At 39.1% G+C, this 19,096-nt stretch overlaps 1 protein-coding gene across 5 annotated transcripts in view; it reads left to right on the top strand.

Annotated features, from left to right (window-relative positions):
- Positions 1-19,096, top strand: part of NGFR (nerve growth factor receptor) — an 83,887-nt gene that overhangs the window by 18,626 nt on the left and 46,165 nt on the right. For 3 of the 5 annotated variants that reach the window (XR_009155170.1, XM_058183975.1, XM_058183972.1), the window contains exon 2: positions 4,351-4,489. Coding sequence is in view for 2 of the 5 variants with exons in the window: in XM_058183975.1 (XP_058039958.1) it covers positions 4,351-4,489 (139 nt within the window). In the remaining 3 variants the exon portion in view is untranslated. Of the gene's footprint in view, positions 1-4,349; positions 4,490-19,096 lie in introns of those variants that run through there. The other 2 variants (XM_058183973.1, XM_058183974.1) reach the window with 2 other exon arrangements.

Raw genomic sequence — 19,096 nt, 5'->3', positions numbered from 1 at the left:
TATCCTGGTCTCCTGCCTCGTTATTGCCCGAATCTAACATTTATGTGAAGTCCAAAGCACTTTTTTCTAATCATTTTCAAAGTAAACCTTTAATTCTTAATGCATTACTTGTTCTTTTTCAATTAAGCTGCAAGCCCAGTTCATTAGCATGCATCTGGAAGGGAGGACCCGTTGCCTCTTCCCAACTTCTACTAATATCAAATTTAGCTGGTTTTTCTAATATTCAGACTTCTGCTGTGGTAATTTATTAGCTTTTTGGGGCTTTTTTACTGTCCTGTTGTTTCTTGTGTCTTCAAATGGGTCAGAGAACCTTGGCTACATCAGTTCTTGTTTCTTATTGTATGTTGTGCTTAAATGAGGATTGTTAATATTGATAAATTTTCTATCAACTTCAGAAACAGTTGCTATTGTTCAGCTTTGAATTTCATTTTTTTTCCTTAGTCATTGGAAGTAAATGCCTGACTTTGACTGATCTTAACATGAAAATTCTATGCAGATTGGACCTGGCATGGATTGGACCTTGAGAAGCCTGTAGGCTAGATTGGGATGTTTAAAATATATTTGTAAATATCATCTGCGAAGAAAGGACTCACGTCTTTCCTAAGACAAAACATTTATGTATTTGTGTAACAATCAGACATCTAAATCAATTCCAGAGGAGCTTTACTAAAGATACATATCCTCCTTTTCAGCAGCCTTATAGCCTTCTGGCCTTTATTGAATTTTTGCTAGTGCATGTGATCTCCATTTTCCATCTATTTTACTGGGCAAAAGGATGTGAGCAGTAGTTGTGGAAGTACATTGTATGCTAGAATTTTCTAAGGCAAGAATTCTGATATTAACAGCCTGCTATCTAGCATTATGCCTTAGGAATGCAAAGCAAAGTATCTAAAATTTATTTCATTTATTTCATTTCATTCCCTGTCAAGGTCTACCTGCTGATCCAGAGAATCCAAAATTTGTTCATTTAATCTATTTCTGTCTCTGTAGAAGTGAAAGAGTTGTTCAAGGTGGATTTATTTTGTTCCCTCATTGCAAAAGAATAGTTTGAGAGTATGATTCACTGTAAGGCCACTTCCTAGAAAGCCGTAAATGATGTGGACGTATTTCACATTCTTTGTTAAATCCACCCAAAGCACCTCTGTAAACTATGTGATTAGCTATACAAGAAAGTTGGCAGAGATTCTAATTCCAAGCAAGGAGAGTTGGTGTAGGATACAACCAGAAATTTAGGAGAATAAGGAAGGAGCTGCAGGGATAGATCTATTGCTGGTAGGAGGAGCTGCTGGCTGTGAGTGGAGGAGACTGAGAGGGAGTACAGAGGACAAAGGTAGCGGTCCAACTATAAACCAAAAATAGCAATAATACATTCAGAGTTAGTGTGCTTGAGATTGTGATTTTATTTTATTTCAAAATGACCAGTTTAGTTCAGTTTTGCAGCTGTCTTTCACAGTACTCTTTTCAAATTGGATACTGTCCTTTTTGTAAACAAATTACTAGTTTACATGGACAGATTACCTATCTAGAATCTCTAATCTGTGCTCTCCAAGCAGAAAGTAGGTGCCCAATTCAGCCATTCCACTTTATTGAGCTGCCGCACTATCAGCCCCCTCTACCGCAAAGATCCTGCAGGAAAAGGGCAGTATGGACAACCGTGTGATCTGGCAGGGCGAGAGCTGTGGACCATAAACACAAAGCTTTTCAGCTCTGACATTGAAAAAAATGTATCTTTTTCTAGAAAGAGAAAAGGAGAGTCTCAATAGCTTCTGCAAAAAGTGGATCTTCTGTGATAGAAACCAAAAAGGGAAAGAGGAAATGCCACCCATTCCTGCTGCTTTTATTCCTGAGGCCTTCTGCAATGGCAACAGGGAACATGAAAGGAAACACATTTTCTTTCTGCCTCTCTGAATCAGCGGGTATGAGGAATGGTTCCTTCCAGATGCTTTTAAGAGAAAGGGGTAAAAGATGCAAAGGCATATGTTGAGAACTCACATTTCTCAAGGCGGGAATGTCTATTATGTCAATGTTAAATTGTCGCCTAATATTAAGCATGAGAAATGCAAAGCAAAGTATCTGTTAAATCATGGGAAGGGCAGGAAAAAGAAGTAGCTAGCCTAAATTGCTAGGGTATAAGAGAAGTGTGCTGGCAAATGGCAGTTGACTCCCTAAAGTGGCATCATTTTAGAATGCAGTAAAAATTTGTATTTAGCCATGAAGTTTCAAGTGTTTCTGCTGAATTCAAGACAGGGGATCTGACAGTGATGCTGCCATGGATGAATGTTTTCTGAAATGGTGCTTCTTGGTTGTTTCCAGTTTCCCCTCCCCCCTCAGCTGGTTCTTTCTTCACACTCTTTCTTTGGCTGTTTTGAATAACAGCTGGAGATGTTTTTCCAATGGCCAGAGGTTATTGGGGCTTGGATTGGAAGAAATAGGGTGAAGTTAAACCCAAAAAGATAGAAATGTTATTTGCTGATCAAGGCTCTCCATCTGCTCCTGTGTGGTCTTTCAAGGGAGTGGCATTGCCCCTGAAGCAGCAGGTTTGCAACTTGGGGGATCCTCTTGGACTAATAGCTATTGCTCTATGGGCAGGTGGAAGGCGTCTGGGAGACTTTTTGCCTGGCTCCAAATGGGACACCTGTTGAGCCTTTCCTGCATGCAGAGGATTTTGAAACGCAGCATTTTAGCAATGCATCCTCATGGTGCTGCCTTTAATGATCTGCCAGACACCACAGTTTAGGCAAACTAAATACCAACTGTAGTCATTTTTAGTCTATTTACCAACTGGTATTAGGTGCCAGAATCATATTTACCCCGCATTAGCTGCCAGTAGACTTTCAGATGTGATTTAGGTTGTGATGATATAGACATTTTATATGTATATGATATATACATTATATATAAACATTTTATACAATAGTTTATTGTACCTGTGTTTTTCTTTTATCATGTCAACATTTATAGTTTAATGGCAACTTGGGGATGGGCTTCTGGACGCTGAATGTGAACCTGAAGCTTTAATGTTATGCTCTCCTTTTGTTCAGATAAAAATGAGAAGTTCACATTGTTATTTTGAAGTTGGTGATTATATCCTGCACTAAAATCTTCCTGTGTAATATGGGAATTGTATACGGAAATGATGTAGATGCTGCATAGGATATACATTAAGTTTGAAATCTTGCTCTTCAAAATATTCAAGGCTGTTTACATATACTTTCTAGATCACCATCTGACCAATGGCCATGACTGGTCACTCTTTAAAATGTCCTAGTTGATTTAAAGGACTAAAGCAGATTTCCCCAGATGGATGTTTTCCAGATATGCTGTAGTACAATTGCCTAGGCCACAGTTCACAGAAGACTTTGGCTTAACTGTGCTAGGAAGTGTGAAAATTGTAGGGCAGCATATCTGGAATGCTCCTTGTTGAAGAATGCTTGCTTCTAATGAAGGAATGTCAACTGAGATAAACTCAATATCTGATTAAAATGATCTTACATTATGTCAAACAATTAGTCCTTCTCACTAAGTCACCATGACTTTCCAACAAAACAATTCTAAACATAAATTTTGTGGCACTTCACACAAATTCAAATGTTGCCTACATAATTATTTTCTCAGCCCCATGTTATGTACAGCATGAATTGGTAGCTTTATCCCTGTCTAAGAAATGTCTAACAAATAATAAAGGTTCACTAGGAATCTATTTAATAGATTGCAACTCTGAGAATAGAAATGAGAGGTAATTGCTGTTCTCTGAGCTCGGTTTTCTTACCCAAATTAGGTAACATAAGTGGTGGGTTGACCCTGGTTTGGACCGGTTCTATAGAACCGTTATTAAAACCAGTGGGAGGCTCCGCCCACTGACCCGAACGTCATCAAAAGTGATAGTTCATGTGATGAAAGATCTGCAAGAAAACAATCAAGCTGGCAGCATGTGGAAGCCTTCGGCCTAGCCAGAAGTTTGAAAAATGTTTGCTTTGGAGTCTTTTCTGCAGGAAGGGTTTTCTGGAACGCTGACACAAGCTCAGAGAGCACTAAGGACCCCCCATTTCAACCATGAGCTACAAATATCCTCCTTTATTGACAGCATAGAGAGTTTGAAAAATTTCCCTTTTAGAAAATTTTGGGGTGCATGAGGCCCATTAGAAGAAAAAAAATCTTCAAGTAAGTAAATTTTCTTGGTTCCACACCAATGAGCCAGTGCATTAAATGGTTTGTTTTTTATCTGCCATTCTGATGAATCTTGTTGGCCAAGTCCTGGAGCTTGCCCGTAGGGAAAAACAGTGTTTTCTGGGAGCGTCCAGGTTTAGAAGTGATGCTACCATTTGTGTTCTGCTTTTTCTCTTGCCCTAGGACTCAGCAGGGACCAAGGAACAGTGCACCACGGGGAAATATACTGCCAGTGGGGAATGCTGCCGAGCCTGTAACTCTGGGGAAGGAGTTGGCCAACCTTGTGGAGTAAACCAAACTGTTTGTGAACCTTGCCTGGACAGTAAGTAACATATTATTAGTATTGCAGTAAGTACACTGCACTCATATCTCCCTTTTTTCTTTCAGTAGAGACTCAGCATTCACAAGGTTTCTCTCTTTTTTTTTTAATTTACATTTATATCCCGCCCTTCTCCGAAGACTCAGGGCGGCTTACAGTGTATAAGGCAATAGTCTCGTTCTATTTGTATATTTACAAAGTCAACTTATTGCCCCCCCAACAATCTGGATCCTCATTTTACCTACCTTATAAAGGATGGAAGGCTGAGTCAACCTTGGACCTGGTGGGACTAGAGCCTGCAGTAATTGCAGGCAGCTGTGTTTTAATAACAGGCTTCTTACAGCCTGAGCCACACCGCGGTCCTATTATACTCCTCCATAGGGACAGCTCTCTTGCATAGGCTGAACTTGGAAAAACAGATTGGTCTAAAAGTAGTAGTGAGCTCCATGCCTGAAATGTATTCAACTTCTAGGGTCAGTTGATTAACCCAGTATTTGAAGGATCACTCAGGTCCAAGAAGAATCCTTTTAAAGGCAGAGTGGAGGCTCAGTCAGATCAGTGACCATTATATCCTACTGGACCATGTGGGGAGGGGAGGGATTGAACTACCTTCAAGTGGTAGTTCCAGTTGGTAATGGGGAAGGAGAGATCCCCAGTCACCATTGAAAAGGTCATCAGCATGATACCGTGTTTTCCTGAAAATAAGACCCTGTCTTATATTTTTTTTGAACCCTGAAATAAGCCCTTGGCCGTATTGCTATGCACCCTTTCACGCGGCAGTGCTTCTTCCCGTTGCACATTGCAAAGCCGTGCACCCTCATCCTCCTTCTCAGCAGACTCACCTCTTTCCCAAGGAGCACTTTCAGGCGGAAGAGCTGCGATCCCCTCCTCAAATCCAAAAGGGTTCCCGGTTCCTGCTGCCCATTGCAGGGGAACTGGCCGCCGCCTGAAACACGGCTCTGAAATTTGCCTTGGGGAATCGGGCCAATGGGCAGCGGTGAGAGGGACGTTTCACGGCTCCTGCTCAGCTCGGCTCCTTGGCATCGAGAGGGCTTAGGCGGTGGCGGCAGCAGTGGCTCCTCACGTTGGTGGGGAGTGAAGTCATCGCAACCATTACCTGGCCTGAGCTGCCAGCTGGACAGCCAGAGGGGTGACCGGCAGCGGACCATCAGGCCCGCTTTCTTCACCAAAGCCGCTGGGCAGATCCCCCCTCCCCACAAAGTGTCCCGAAGAGGTTTGTTCATCTTCAGGAGAGGCTGTGCCCCGGCCCAGATCCCCGCCGCCTGGAACTGCCGGAAAATGTACAAAGGGTGGGGGCTAGTGGGTGGATGGGTGGGGCTATATTCAGCATATAAGACACACCCAGATTTTCACCCTCTTTTGGAGGGTAAAAAGGTGCGTCTTATATGCCAAAAAATACGGTAATTCTCTTTTGTACGCAGAAGTTTTAAATTGTATGTCCATTTGGGTATGAAGCCATTTTTAAACATGCTTTTTGAAGGTAAAGAGGAAGCCCAACAAGTAACAGCTTTCTAAAAAAACTTTAATGTAGTTTTTTCTAGGCTAATGCTTTCCATCTACTTTAACTATTAAACTGATTTATATTCTACCTTTCTATTTAATCAGGTAGAAAAGTTAGAGCTGCATGCGTAACTAATTATATAACAGAAAATACAGAGTGAAGTTTTTAAACATAACATAAAGCTAATGGCAAAATGAATTTGGAGTCAAAAGCATTATGTGGAACTACAATCTGCATCATGCTTAGGTTTCATGATCGTTAGCACTTTGGCTGGACATAATCACAGAGTAGTCCAATCATTTTAGAAGGTGCCTTTTTGGCGAACCCTGCTTAAATTGTTCGGGTAACAAGTTGCAGATATACTGATTTTGCCTTTGTCAGTGAATTTTACTTTGTGAAAAGTTTAATTAAACAGTGAAAAACAATATCCATTCTTTCTTCAGTTTAAGTTCCTTTTTTTAAGAGGACGGAAATGTAAGAAGGTTCTATGAAAATTGAAACCCATAAATTAAGCTGCTTTTAAATATATTTTTATTGTATGTACATGTCTTAGGCCAAATGTCACGGATTTTCCTGTATGCTTTAATTACAAAATTACTTTCACTAATCCTTCCAGGAAAGCGGTTTGTAGAAACTGCTTTCCTGAATAAATCTATGTATTATGAATCAAGTATTGATTGTGTTAGAACTTCAGAAATTGTGATCATGTGACCATGGCTCACTCTGGGATGTTATAATTGAGGTAGCCAAGTACCAGAAACCATAGGGACACTGTGATGGCCAGAATTTTGAGGACTACCACTTGTGCATTGTAAGTTTGAATGGTCACTGAATGAGTGGTCATAACCCAGGCCCATTATATACCCAAGTGCAGTAGTAAATAGCAAAGCAAATTGTTCCTTCTTAACTAAAGCAGTAACTGCACTCATTGCAGGTTGTTTTTAATTGTATGTTCAAATAATATCACATTTACTTCTCCAGTAAATTTAGATAAATAACAGCATGCAAGATGTTTATATTTTGGTTATCTTGTTAGTCATTCTAATACAATTTCTCTGCCTATAAATAATATTAACACATATTCACTAAGGAACCCAATAGCCCAAAAAGGACATCAAATAAGTTATTTTTTTATACAAATTTATCCTGAGCATCACTACAACCAATATCCTGCAAATAAAGATTATTTAATATAGACAAGTTTGGAGAAATCTATACAGGTAGCCCTCAATACATGATCACAATGGAGCCCCAAATTTCTGTGGCTTAACAAGACATTTGTTAAGTGAATTTCACCCAATTTTACAACCTTTCTTGCCACAGTTGTTAAATGAATCACTGCAGCTGTGAAGTTAGTAACACGGTTGTTAAGTGAATCTGGCTTCTCCCATTGTCTTTACTTGTCAGAAGGTCACAAAGGGGGAATCACATGATCCCTGGACACTGCAACCTTCATAAATATGAGTCAGTTGCCAAATGTCTACATTTTGATCCCGTGATCATCGGGATGCTGCAATGGTTGTTACTGTGAAAAAAGGTCACAAGTCACTTTTTTCCAGGGCTGTTTGAATGGTCACTAAACGAACTGTTGTAAGTCAAGGAGTACCTGTACATTCCTAAATGTCACATTCACCATTTTGATAGGGCAATATTTTTCCAGGACACTTTCACAATGCTAGAACTGTTTCTTTAAAAGACTCCATGGGGTAGGACACATGATGATAATGATAAAGCAACAAACCAACAAACGAAGTTTGGTCTCTGTGTTAAAAGGAGAATAGAATAGAATAGCCTTAATTTTATTGTCACTTTGAATGTACACTAATTGGCACACATTAAAATGAAATTTCATTGCATACAGCTCTCAAAGGGTCTCCACCTCTAATGTACACCACATAAACATGACTAAATAAATAAATAAATTAATAATAAAATAAAATAAAAAGTAAAATAAAATAAAATAAATAAAATTTTATGCATATACCCACATATATTATATGACATGGAGAAGCAACACAGTCTAGTTCGGATGTATACATGTAAATGGTGAGAGAAAACAAATCCTGCGAGTTTGCCAGACAGATGGCATAGGGAACAAAACTGTTACAGAATCTGGTAATCCTGCTGGAAATACTTCAAAATCTCCTCCCAGAGGAGAGAAACAGATCTGTACAGTGTGTGTGTGTGTGTGAGATCTCTGACAATGCTTTGAGCTCTAAGCACATAGCACTATAAGCAGTATCCTGAATGACAGGAAGCGAGCTTCCTGTAATCTTCTCGGCTGTCCTTACCACTCTCTGAATGGACTTTCCCTCTGAGGCACTGCAGCCACCAAACCAAACAGTGATGCAGTTTGTTAAAACGCTCTCAGTCGTGCCTGTGTAAAAAGTGGCCAGGACAGAAGGAGAAAGATGTTCTCTCCTCATCCAATGCAGGAAATGCAGACACTGGTTTGCATACTTCACTAAGGATGATGTGTGGAGAGAGCAGTTCAGATTGTTAGTTTCTGCACCCCCAGATACTTAATACTGTTGACCACCTCTACAGATGCATTCTTAATACTGAATGGTGTATAACCATGCCAGCTCTTTCTAAAATCTACGATGATCTCCTTTGTCTTATTAACATTTAGAACCAGGTTACTTGTATTGCACCAGTCCACAAAAAGTATTATTGCTTCTGAGAGAGGCATCTTGCTTTGATAGTGATGGGACAGCAGTCTCCAGTTCTAACTTAAAGAGCCAGAGCTGATGGCCTGGAATACAGGGGTCTTAAAGGCTGCTACTGCTGCTGTTATTTCATCTTCACTGATTCGACTTGGGAGAACTGCCTAACTTTGCCTAATGGTATAGCCAGGATTCCAGCCGGCCAATATTAAGCACCTTTGAGGAACCAACCTGACATATTAGCATAGTTGAGAATATTTAAACTGCGCTCTTTTTAGACTCTAAATCTACATTTATCTAGTTTAGCAATCATGCTATTTGATCCTTCAGGATTTTCTCAGCCCAAAGCTGAATCTGTGTTTGATTACCCGCAGATACCTCTGATGTCTTCAATTTTCTGGTAACTGAGTTATTCCATAACTGCTATGAAAATTCTTTGAATATATACGTTTATGATTCCCATCACGTTCAGGAGGGATCTTCTGAGTAATTTATTTCCATTTCATTCTCAGGAAGTCATTTTAAATTTTGACAAAATATCAAAAAGCTGGCCATTTTTTGTTTAAAAAAAAAGTCAGTCCAAATATTTCAGCTCCTTTTTCTCTGGAAGGTTTTCATCTAAACTCCTTATTAGGTTGTACTTTTGTGTTATTGTTTTAGTAATACCATTTACCACAGTGTGTCCCTGGATATAACATATTTAAATCTCTTTCTACTTCAGTTTCTTTAAAAAAATATAATCTGTTACACACTCTATACTATATTTGCAATACTATATATCTGAAACCAAGAACATGAACTTGCGGTAACCACTAGTAAAACATGTTCCAAAATTATTTCTGTTCTCCTCTACAATATCACATCTTCAGTGTCTTGAACCAAGAAACCTAGGTTCAAATGTCAACTAGGATTGTGTATACTCTGCTTTCATTCACTTCAGCATTCTTGTGGAGTTTCTGCCAGAGTAAAATATTACTCCAAACTCCTTCTATGGACTATAGGATAGGAGTCAAATAAATCAATAAAAACACATCTCTCTTTGGCCCAGAATAGTAATCCATTCAGGAAATTGTATGTTAATGCTTCTGGAGGATGCTTAGTTTTAGGCTTTGGAGGTTCTCCAAGAGCAGTAAGAATAATTATACTATTACTGTGGTTATTGCTTTATGTTGCCTTTCATTTTCTGGGTGGGATACTGTGAAACTTATTAAAGTACATACCTCTCCAAACCCGTTATATATTTCTGTTTATGTCTTAGAATTAACCTTAACTGTGCTTCAGAGGCTGAAAAAAAAAATAAGGTATTTAATACTCCCTCCTTCAGTTTGCTCCGTGAACAGCAACCCATTGGGTAGCTTGGGATCTATTTAATATTTTTCTGGAAGAGTGCTAAACCGGTGCTAAGAGCAGCTTCAGAAAAAGTTGGCAGGGAGGGAAAGCACATAAGCACCCCCTCTCTCTGGTTCATTGTGCAATCCTACATCCAACTCCCCAGTTATTGTTTTTTGAACACAATTTCTGCTTTTTGAACACAATTTCCAATAGCACCGACCAGGCACCCGGAATGAGGCCAGAGTTACACCATAAAGCAGCAGAGAGAAAGAAATCCACCTCACTCTGTCCTATTCCAGAATGTTTTATCTTCTCCATCACCACCCACCTGCTTCCGTTCAGATTGATCTAGGTTTGTATACCTATGTGTAAAGGGAGGCAGCCAAGTTTGCAACTGTGGAGGAAAGTGCCTAGGAACCAAAGCATACCACAACCAGTCAAAAGTGACCAAGAGATTCTGTGCAGATACCTTTCTTCTAAGGATCACCTGACAGTACCATAAACAAAATGGTAAATTTTGTTGAAATCTAACATGGTAAAATTGCCAGAACATATTGTCTCATTAAAGGAAGATACCCTATTTTAACATTGGAATAGCTGAAGGTGGCTTTAGGCTGCTTTAAATATGGGTTGGGAACAAAATGGCAAGTTTTGGGAGAAAGCATAAATGTTTACCTGGGTAGGCATTATGGTTAGATGCAAGCAGGAAAGAGCTTTTAGACTAGATCCTGGTGCAATAGCTCAACTAATGTCCTCCTCTGATGGATCTCTTTTATATCCTGATATTTCTCCCTTTGCATCAATTATTTTTTTAAAAAAATAACGTTATTTTTTAAAAAATAATTTCTCCAGGGCACATGTAGAAATTAAGCAATTGATTATGTTTGTTTTGGGGTTCTGTTTGGAGCTTATCTCTAAATATGAGCAAGCCTTTTTCTGCAAAATTCTAGGAAATCTCATTTTGGACCAGGCAGGCTCTGCTTCTACACCTTCAAATGCATGGAGGACCCTGGCAATGAGAGGGCTGGGTGGAGGAAATCTAAAGTCTCTTCTGCTCTTCACAGCATTTGTTAAAATAGCTAAAAATAACCTTCTTGTACAAAATCAATGGCTGCTACTTAATCTCAACATGGAAGGGCAGCAGAGATGCAGGATATCAAATACCAACCAAGAATCTGACCTTGGAAGAGTTGCTGTATTGGCATTTGACAGTGCAAGAAAAAAAAATAGAGAAGCTAGTGACCATGTTTTGCAAGACAAGGGGGGCTGGGAAGAAATACAAAGCAAATAGGTTTTGTGTCTCGGATTCTTGTCAAATCTCAGAGGGCTCAGATACCCATTTAGCACTTTTCTAGAAGAACACATAGCTGTTTCCAAAAACAGTTTCTTGAGCTGGGTGATTCATTTAATCTGCTCAAAAAATGGCCACCCATCATTTCAAAACATCATATACGTCTCATTTAAAATTTATTTTACAATTGAGGGGATGAGAGGGAGGGAGGGAGGGAGAGAGAGAGAAAGAGAGCGAGAGAGAGTGTGTGTGGGGGAGAGAGAGAGAGAGAGAGAGAGAGATTCAGCCTGGGCAGCATTCATGAGGTATGTGAACAATAACTATCATTGTATTACTAAATATAAAGAAAACAATATAAATAATTAAAACAAAGTAACACAGTACTGCAGAAATCATATACCACTGTGCAAGTACCACTAAGAGAAATTGGATTTCCTCTCTCATAATTTTCCAAAGTGTCAGACAGCAATGAGTTAGGAAATTTTAGACATGGGATTTAATGATTCCATCACTCCTCATACTTAATTAATTAATTAATTAATTCAATGTATATAGCTGTCCACATCAAACCTCAAATGTATGATTGGGTAATTAAAAAACTGGAAAAAAAATAGAAAAATGCAACTTTAAACATACAAAAAAAAAATTAAACCGTATAATACCTATGGAACAGAACCTATAAAAGGTAAAGGTTCCCGTTGCACATATGTGCTAGTCATTCCTGACTCTAGAGGATGGTGCTCATCTCTGTTTCAAAGCCAAAGAGCCAGCGCTGTCCGAAGACGTCTCCGTGGTCATATGGCCGGTATGACTAAACCCCAAAGTCGCACGGACCTCTGTTACCTTCCCACCAAAGGTGGCCCCTGTTTTTCTACTTGCATTTTTTAAGTGCTTTCAAACTGCTAGGTTGGTATAAACTGGGACAATTAACGGGACCTCATCCTGTCATGCGGCAGTAGTGATTCGAATGGCTGAACTGCTGACCTTTTGATCCACAAGCTCAGCATCTTAGCCACTGAGCCACCACATCCTATAGCTGAGGTATAAAAACAATTGACAGTCAACACAATCACTGCATAGGTTTTATTACACATCAGATTCTCAAGCCCGATGGCAGCACCCATAGGTGGCCTTTGAGGCCTTACGTAAGCCCAGTGGGGTTGGGGCCAGTCTGATCTCTGGAGGGATGGTGTTTTAAAAGGTGGATGCTTTGACAGAAAATGCTGTCTTTGTGTGTCCCACCAAATGATACTTTCTAACAGGTAGGAGCCAAAGCAAATCTCACATGCTGGATCTACTGGGGTGGGTAAATATAATTGGAGAGAGTCAGTTTCTCAGATAATCTGGTCCCATGCCATTAGGGGTTTTATAGGTCATCAGCAGCACCTTGAATCTGGAAGCATGTGCTGTCTATGGAGCATATCTTTCCAAACATGACCTGGACAACTGAGACTCTCCGTAGACATTATGGAGCAGATGTATAATCCTTTAAGGAGCATAAATAAATGCTTGCCTCATTTTGCTGTAGCTTCCAGATGCTGGTCAATAGCAACCCCAACCACTGCACTTGGCTAGGTTCTGTGAGTACAGATTGAGTACTTTAACCCAGGTGTGATATTCATTTACCTTTGCTATTGGTTTGCAAATGTGAGCACGTGTGCCTCCTCCACGCATGCACAGAGCCTTCTCTGCATGTGCAGAGGGTCAAAAATGGGATGTGATGACGTCTGGGCAGGTGGCCGGAGCCTCCTGTCGCCGGCGCTACTGGATTGCGCGATCTGGATAGAGTCAGCTGAATTTCACCACTGCTTTAATTCCTACTGAGTTAAGGAGAACTGATTCCTTCTTTTTCTTATTCATCTTAGCATCAAATTCCAGAATGTTACTGGATGGCAATGTTTCCTGCCTCATCTGGGAGAGCTATTTGAGAATATGGGTGGGAAGAAGGCTTACTATTAACAGATTAATTATTTGTCTACCACATTGGAACTATAGATTTATTTCTACCACACGAGAACTCCCACATTTGTCTACCACATTGAATGCTGCACAATAATGTGTGTGGGCGGTGGTGGGACAAACACATGTGCTTCTGTTTCATGTTAGCATTGCATACAGATGACCTTGGTGTTGTCCTTGTGGTTCTGAGATGCTCATAAGTTTTGCAAAATGGAAATCTCTGGCTTGGAATCCATGGACCCAAGGGGAATATTATCAAGACAGAAAAAAAGAGAGAAAAAGTAACAAATGAAAGATAAATAAATAAACCATTCTAAGGGTTTCCTTCCAAGTAATGAAAAATGATGAAGCTTAAGTTAGAAAGGATTCAGAGGGAAAAGTTGCTTTATTGACCGTAATAAAAAAAATAGCAAAATTCATAGTTGGAAAATATGTTTATTAGAATTACCAAAATGCCAGACAATAGTGAGATAAATTGAGTTTTCCAGAACCCTGAAAAATGAGAGAGATCAATTTACAAAATTTGTTCCAAGGCTGAAATACAAGTCAGCTAGATTTTTTTAATTTTTTTGATCCATACGTACAGATTGATTTCTGCTCAGAAATTGGTACCATTAGATAGATGACAATTTACCTCCAAGTAAATGCATGTAAGAATGCAGTTAAGAGTTGATTAGGCCTGCATATTTATCTGACAATATTTTAAGAATCATAATTTAAGAATTATACTTTTTTTTGTTTAGTGTAAATAATTGCAGTGACAAGAAGCCAAAGTTCAATCTTAAATTTCCCTCAAAGTTTCTAGTGGACAGACTTTCCACTTAAACCTAAAAGCTCTCACTTGCTTCTAAAACAATTCCTCAGAAGTCAAATTTCTGATTTCCCTCCTCTCATATTTATAATTTGACTTATAGATATACCCACAAGCAAGTGTACAACTATTAGATTAGCTAACCTTCCATTTCTAAATATATACATATGCAGCATATACACATTCATATATGTTTAACTGCTTATTTACCAATGGAACAAATGATTTCCTCATCAGTGGACACCTATCAGGTTTAATTGACCAAGTTTCTGCTAGGAACATATTGCTGTGCAGCAGGTTGTTCTCCATAACCTCTTTAACATTTTAAAAAGTTAAGGATTGGAGTGAAGTGGGAAGTGGAATCAAGGCAGTGGTGAAATCCAATTTTTTTTACTACCGGTTCTGTAGGCATGGCTTGGTGGGCATGGCAGGGGAAGGATACTGCAAAATCCCCATTCCCTCCCCACTCCTGGGGGAAGGATATTGTAAAATCTCCATTCCCACCCCACTCTGGGGCCAGCCAGAGTTGGTATTTGACTACTGAAAATTTCTGCTACCGGTTCTCCAGAACCTGTCAGGACCTGCTGGAGTTAACCCCTGAATCAAAGCCTTTCTGAATATTGAGATTTGCTATCATTTCGGGTCCCAGGATCTTTGGCAGTGAAAGGTTTAATTATTTACTATATACTCTTCAGATGCTATCATTGTGACAAGGAGTAAGGCTTAGTTAATCTCTTGTTCTAGGCTGAAAAACTCAGCCTCGTGGCCCATTCATTTTCCTTCCCTGAATGTGCTGCTGTCCTTGCAGCAGTCTAATAGCCCTCATTAATAATTCAGTGTACAGTAAGGGCTTATATAGATTAATAGCAGCTGTGTACTTGGGCAGTCCAGCCAAAGCCGGATGTAAATTCCACTTCATTCAGAGATGAGAGACAGTCTCAGCAGATTAGAAGAATGTGGAGACCTCTTATGCCATTTTGGTAACAGTTGGGATAGCATGATGGTTTCTGACTGGAGTGGTGATAGGTATCATGATACACAACTATGCCTTTCAATAGCCTTTGATAAGATCCCTTGCCTAGAGTCCTTTCAAGAGCAGTTGCAGTTTTGACTCTGGAAGGAGAACTCAGATACAAAAAAGTGTTCATAATAATTGCATTTTATTAATTTGATTTAATTGAAATTAAACCATATTGTCTTGCCTTGTCTTTGCTAACCTTTTTACTTTGGCCATTTCCACTGAGAGGGGTAATACAACCCCAGATTTACCAATTCAAGACAAGGAGTAGCTCAAAACCCTTAGTGCTCTTTCGAAATACATTAGCAATTAATTCAGTTGTCTAACTGCAAGAGACAAGCATCCTAATACTCAAGTTACCTTAAGGTTTGTAGGAGTTCAAATAGTGAGAATGTGTGCAATAGAATGGAATGTTTTGTAAGAAGTTACAACTGCCTGGCTGGTAACTATTCTATAGTTTTGGAAGAGGCTTTAGTGCTCAGGAAGATCAGTTGTGACTTTCTTCTTGTAAATCTGCTAATATTATTTCTAAACTGTGGAAAAAAGTATCATGTATACCAATGGCAGTTTGAGAACTGCAGCTTTTCCAAATCATTTTCAGCTGTTTTAGAATAAATGTCTTTCTCTGGTTCAAGATTAGCTGTCCTCGATGTGAGATGTAAAATTAGGATTACCATTTTCCTCGGGTGTGAATTCAGGATTTGCCAGACTTCCTTTAAATGTCAGTTAAGGGCAAAGCTAATAAAGAGACATAGGGACACGGTGGCTCAGGGACTAGGATGTTGAGCTTGTCGATCGAAAGGTTGGCAGCTCAGCGGTTCGCATTCCTAGTGCTGCCGTGTAATGGGGTTTGCTCCCCTTACTTGTCCCAGCTTCTGCCAACCTAGCAGTTTCGAAAGCACGTAAAAATGCAAGTAGAAAAAATAGGAACCACCTTTGGTGGGAAGGTAACAGCGTTCCGTGCGCCTTTGGTGTTGAGTCATGCCGGCCACATGACCATGGAGACGTCTTCGGACAGCACTGGCTCTTCGGCTTTGAAACGGAGATGAGCACTGCCCCCTAGAGTCGGCAACGACTAGCACATATATGCGAGGGGAAACTTTACCTTTAATAAAGAGAAGAGTCAGTTTGTTAATAGGAAATTTAGAAATGCATAATGATTATTTTTTCAGATGTGCATGTATTATTATAACTGGCATGTATGCAAACTATGAAACTCCTTAATTATATTTCCTGTAATTTCCCATATTTATGATTATTATTTTAATGATGGAGAAGGACATGGAAGTTCAGGAGCAGAGACTGCAATGACAGGAAAACCTCAGATTGATGAGTGTTCAGTTGGAGGAGGAGGATGAAGGGGAAGGAGAAAGAAGAGGAAGAGGATATTCTATTCTATTCTATTCTATTCTATTCTGTTCTGTTCTATTCTATTCTATTCTATTCTATTCTATTCTATTCTATTCTATTCTATTCTATTGCCTCCACTCCACCCCCACCCCCACTCTACTCTATGAATAGAAAAGTTAGAAGAAAAATGTTCATGGATAAGGGATGACCCTTAGAACTGCCATTGCAGTGGAGTAGGATAGTAGTAGCATGACTACCAAATGGAGCCAAACTGTTACAGAAGATATGTGGCTAAGAAGAGCCCTAGTGGTGCAGTGGTTAAAGTGCAATATTGCAGGCAAATTCTGCACACAGCCTGGAGTTCAATCCTGATGGGATTCAAAGTTGACTCAGTTTATCCTCCTTCTGGAGTCAGTAAAATGAGGAGCCAGATGGTTGGGGACAATATGCAAGTAATGCTTCTACACTGTAAACCACTCAGAGAACGCTGTAAAATGCTATAGGGTATATAAGTCTAAATGCTAAAGAAACAATGATAAGATAGCAATGAAACGAATCTGTTTTTTGGAACTAACCATAAAGCACAAGCATTCTCCAGATCCCTATCAGCGTACTTTTTCTTTTTAATTCTACCAGGACGCAATTTCTAGAAACATTTAAATATTCCAAAGTGGAAGGTAATATTTGGAATATTAGACAGTGATTTTAAAGACAATCAATCAGGACTTCCTGTCATCTTGTTACCCGTTTGGTTGTGCAGGCTTTACAGCTTTGGAGGTTTTTATTGATTATGGGTCATTACATTGGTGTTGACTCTTAGCAACCACAGATAGATTTTCTTCATGATGGACTATCCTTAATCTGGTCCTTTTCCTCTTCCAAACATGCATTAATCACCATTGATTGATTAATTGTATCCATCCACCTTTCTCAGCACAAGAGTCTTTTCCAGAGAACGAGGTTTTTGGATAATGTGTTTGAAGCACGATAATAATTTGAGCCAAAGGTTTTTGTGCCGCAAGTAATACCTCTAGTTTGTATGATGATCCATTTGTTTGTTTTATTGATAGCTACAGTATTCTCAAGAGTCTTCTGCAACACCAAAGTTCAAAAGTGTCAATGCCATTTTATTCTGCTTCTTCAAGGTCCAATTTGTATTTTTATCAATACAGTTTGCAGATCCTTTGAATTTTGGCTACTGGAGAAATAGCCAAAATAATCATCAGCACAGATTATTGAATGTTCTTCCTCTCGTTTTGAAACAATACTTGTCTTCTTCCAATCTCTGTCTCTCTCCCTCTCCCTCTCCCTCTCCCTCTCTCTCTCTCTCTCTCTCTCTCTTTCTCTTTCTCTTTCTCTTTCTCTCTCTCTCTCTCACACACACACACACACACACATCATATAGATTAAATAAATAAGAGTATCTTAGTCCAAACAGGAGATAGTTTGCTGTCTGGTCTAAAGCTCTGATCTGAATATAGTTTTGTATGAGGACAATGAAGTGTTCTTCAATTCCTATTTTTCTAAACAACAGGTTCATGTAATTGAAACAAATATTTTTCTGTAATCAGTAAGGCACATATTGACTTCCTTGGTGCATTCTTTGCTTTCTCAATTATCCACCATGCATCAGCAATAATAGCTTGTGTTCTGGAGGCTTTTCTAAAGTCAAGATGAACATCTGGCATTACTTTTTCCATGTAAGGCTCTAACATGCATTGTATGATCCTAAGCACTATTTTAATAGCATGTGAAGTTAAACCCACTGTGTGAAAGTTTGCAAACTTTGTTAAATCTTCCTTTTTTGTTATTGGAATGTGGATTGAGTGAGTCCCCCCCCCCTTCTCCCCCATTATCATTCTTCAGATTTGTTGGCAAACCTTGGTTAGAACTTTTACTGATTCTTATTCTGGGTATTCCATCAAAACCTATAGCCTTCTGATTTAGTAATAGCAGATTGCTGATATAATATCTTCTAAAGTTTCTTGAAAGTTATAATGGGTAGAAAGGCTGACATAAATATATAATATCATCTAAAGTAGTTGGATGTTAACATCTCTACTGTACAGTATATCAATATACTCATTCCATCTTTCTTTGATCTTTTTGAATTAGTTACTATCTGTCCATTGTTATCTTTCATTTTGAGACTGGAACCTGTTTGTGAGTTCAGAGATCTGTTGGAAGATATTCCTAGTTTTTTCATGTCTGTTCCACCAACAGTTGTAATATTGTTTCTTGTCTCTTTTCACAGCCCTCTGAAATTCTATGTTGTTTCTGGAGATGTTTGTCTTTCTTGGCTTTGGCTACTCTTTTGTTTTTAACTGTTTCCACAGTTTATTTTTATATTTAGTTTGTCTTGACATGTAATTTGTTTTCATCTTCATCTTTGGTGGGTGCCTTTTCACATTCATTTTTGGTGAAACCACATACAAATCTAATGTCTAGAGATAGATCTGTGCATATGCTTTTTAGAACCTTATTTGTGTTCTGCTTTCAACTCTATGGAATAACAACAACAGCAACAATTACCTTTCTCCAACTTTGTTATGGGGAGTAAAAGAAGAAATATCACATCACAGGATGTGATTGGTTCAGAAGAGATCTTGAAGTCCTAGTTAAGGCATTAAAGGAAGGGGTTTCTTACCTCAATCTGATCAA

Source organism: Ahaetulla prasina, chromosome 4 (assembly GCF_028640845.1).
Source record: "Ahaetulla prasina isolate Xishuangbanna chromosome 4, ASM2864084v1, whole genome shotgun sequence".
NCBI lineage: Eukaryota > Metazoa > Chordata > Lepidosauria > Squamata > Colubridae > Ahaetulla > Ahaetulla prasina.
Note: the sequence above shows the minus strand (reverse complement) of the source record. Positions and strands in the feature narration are given on the sequence as shown.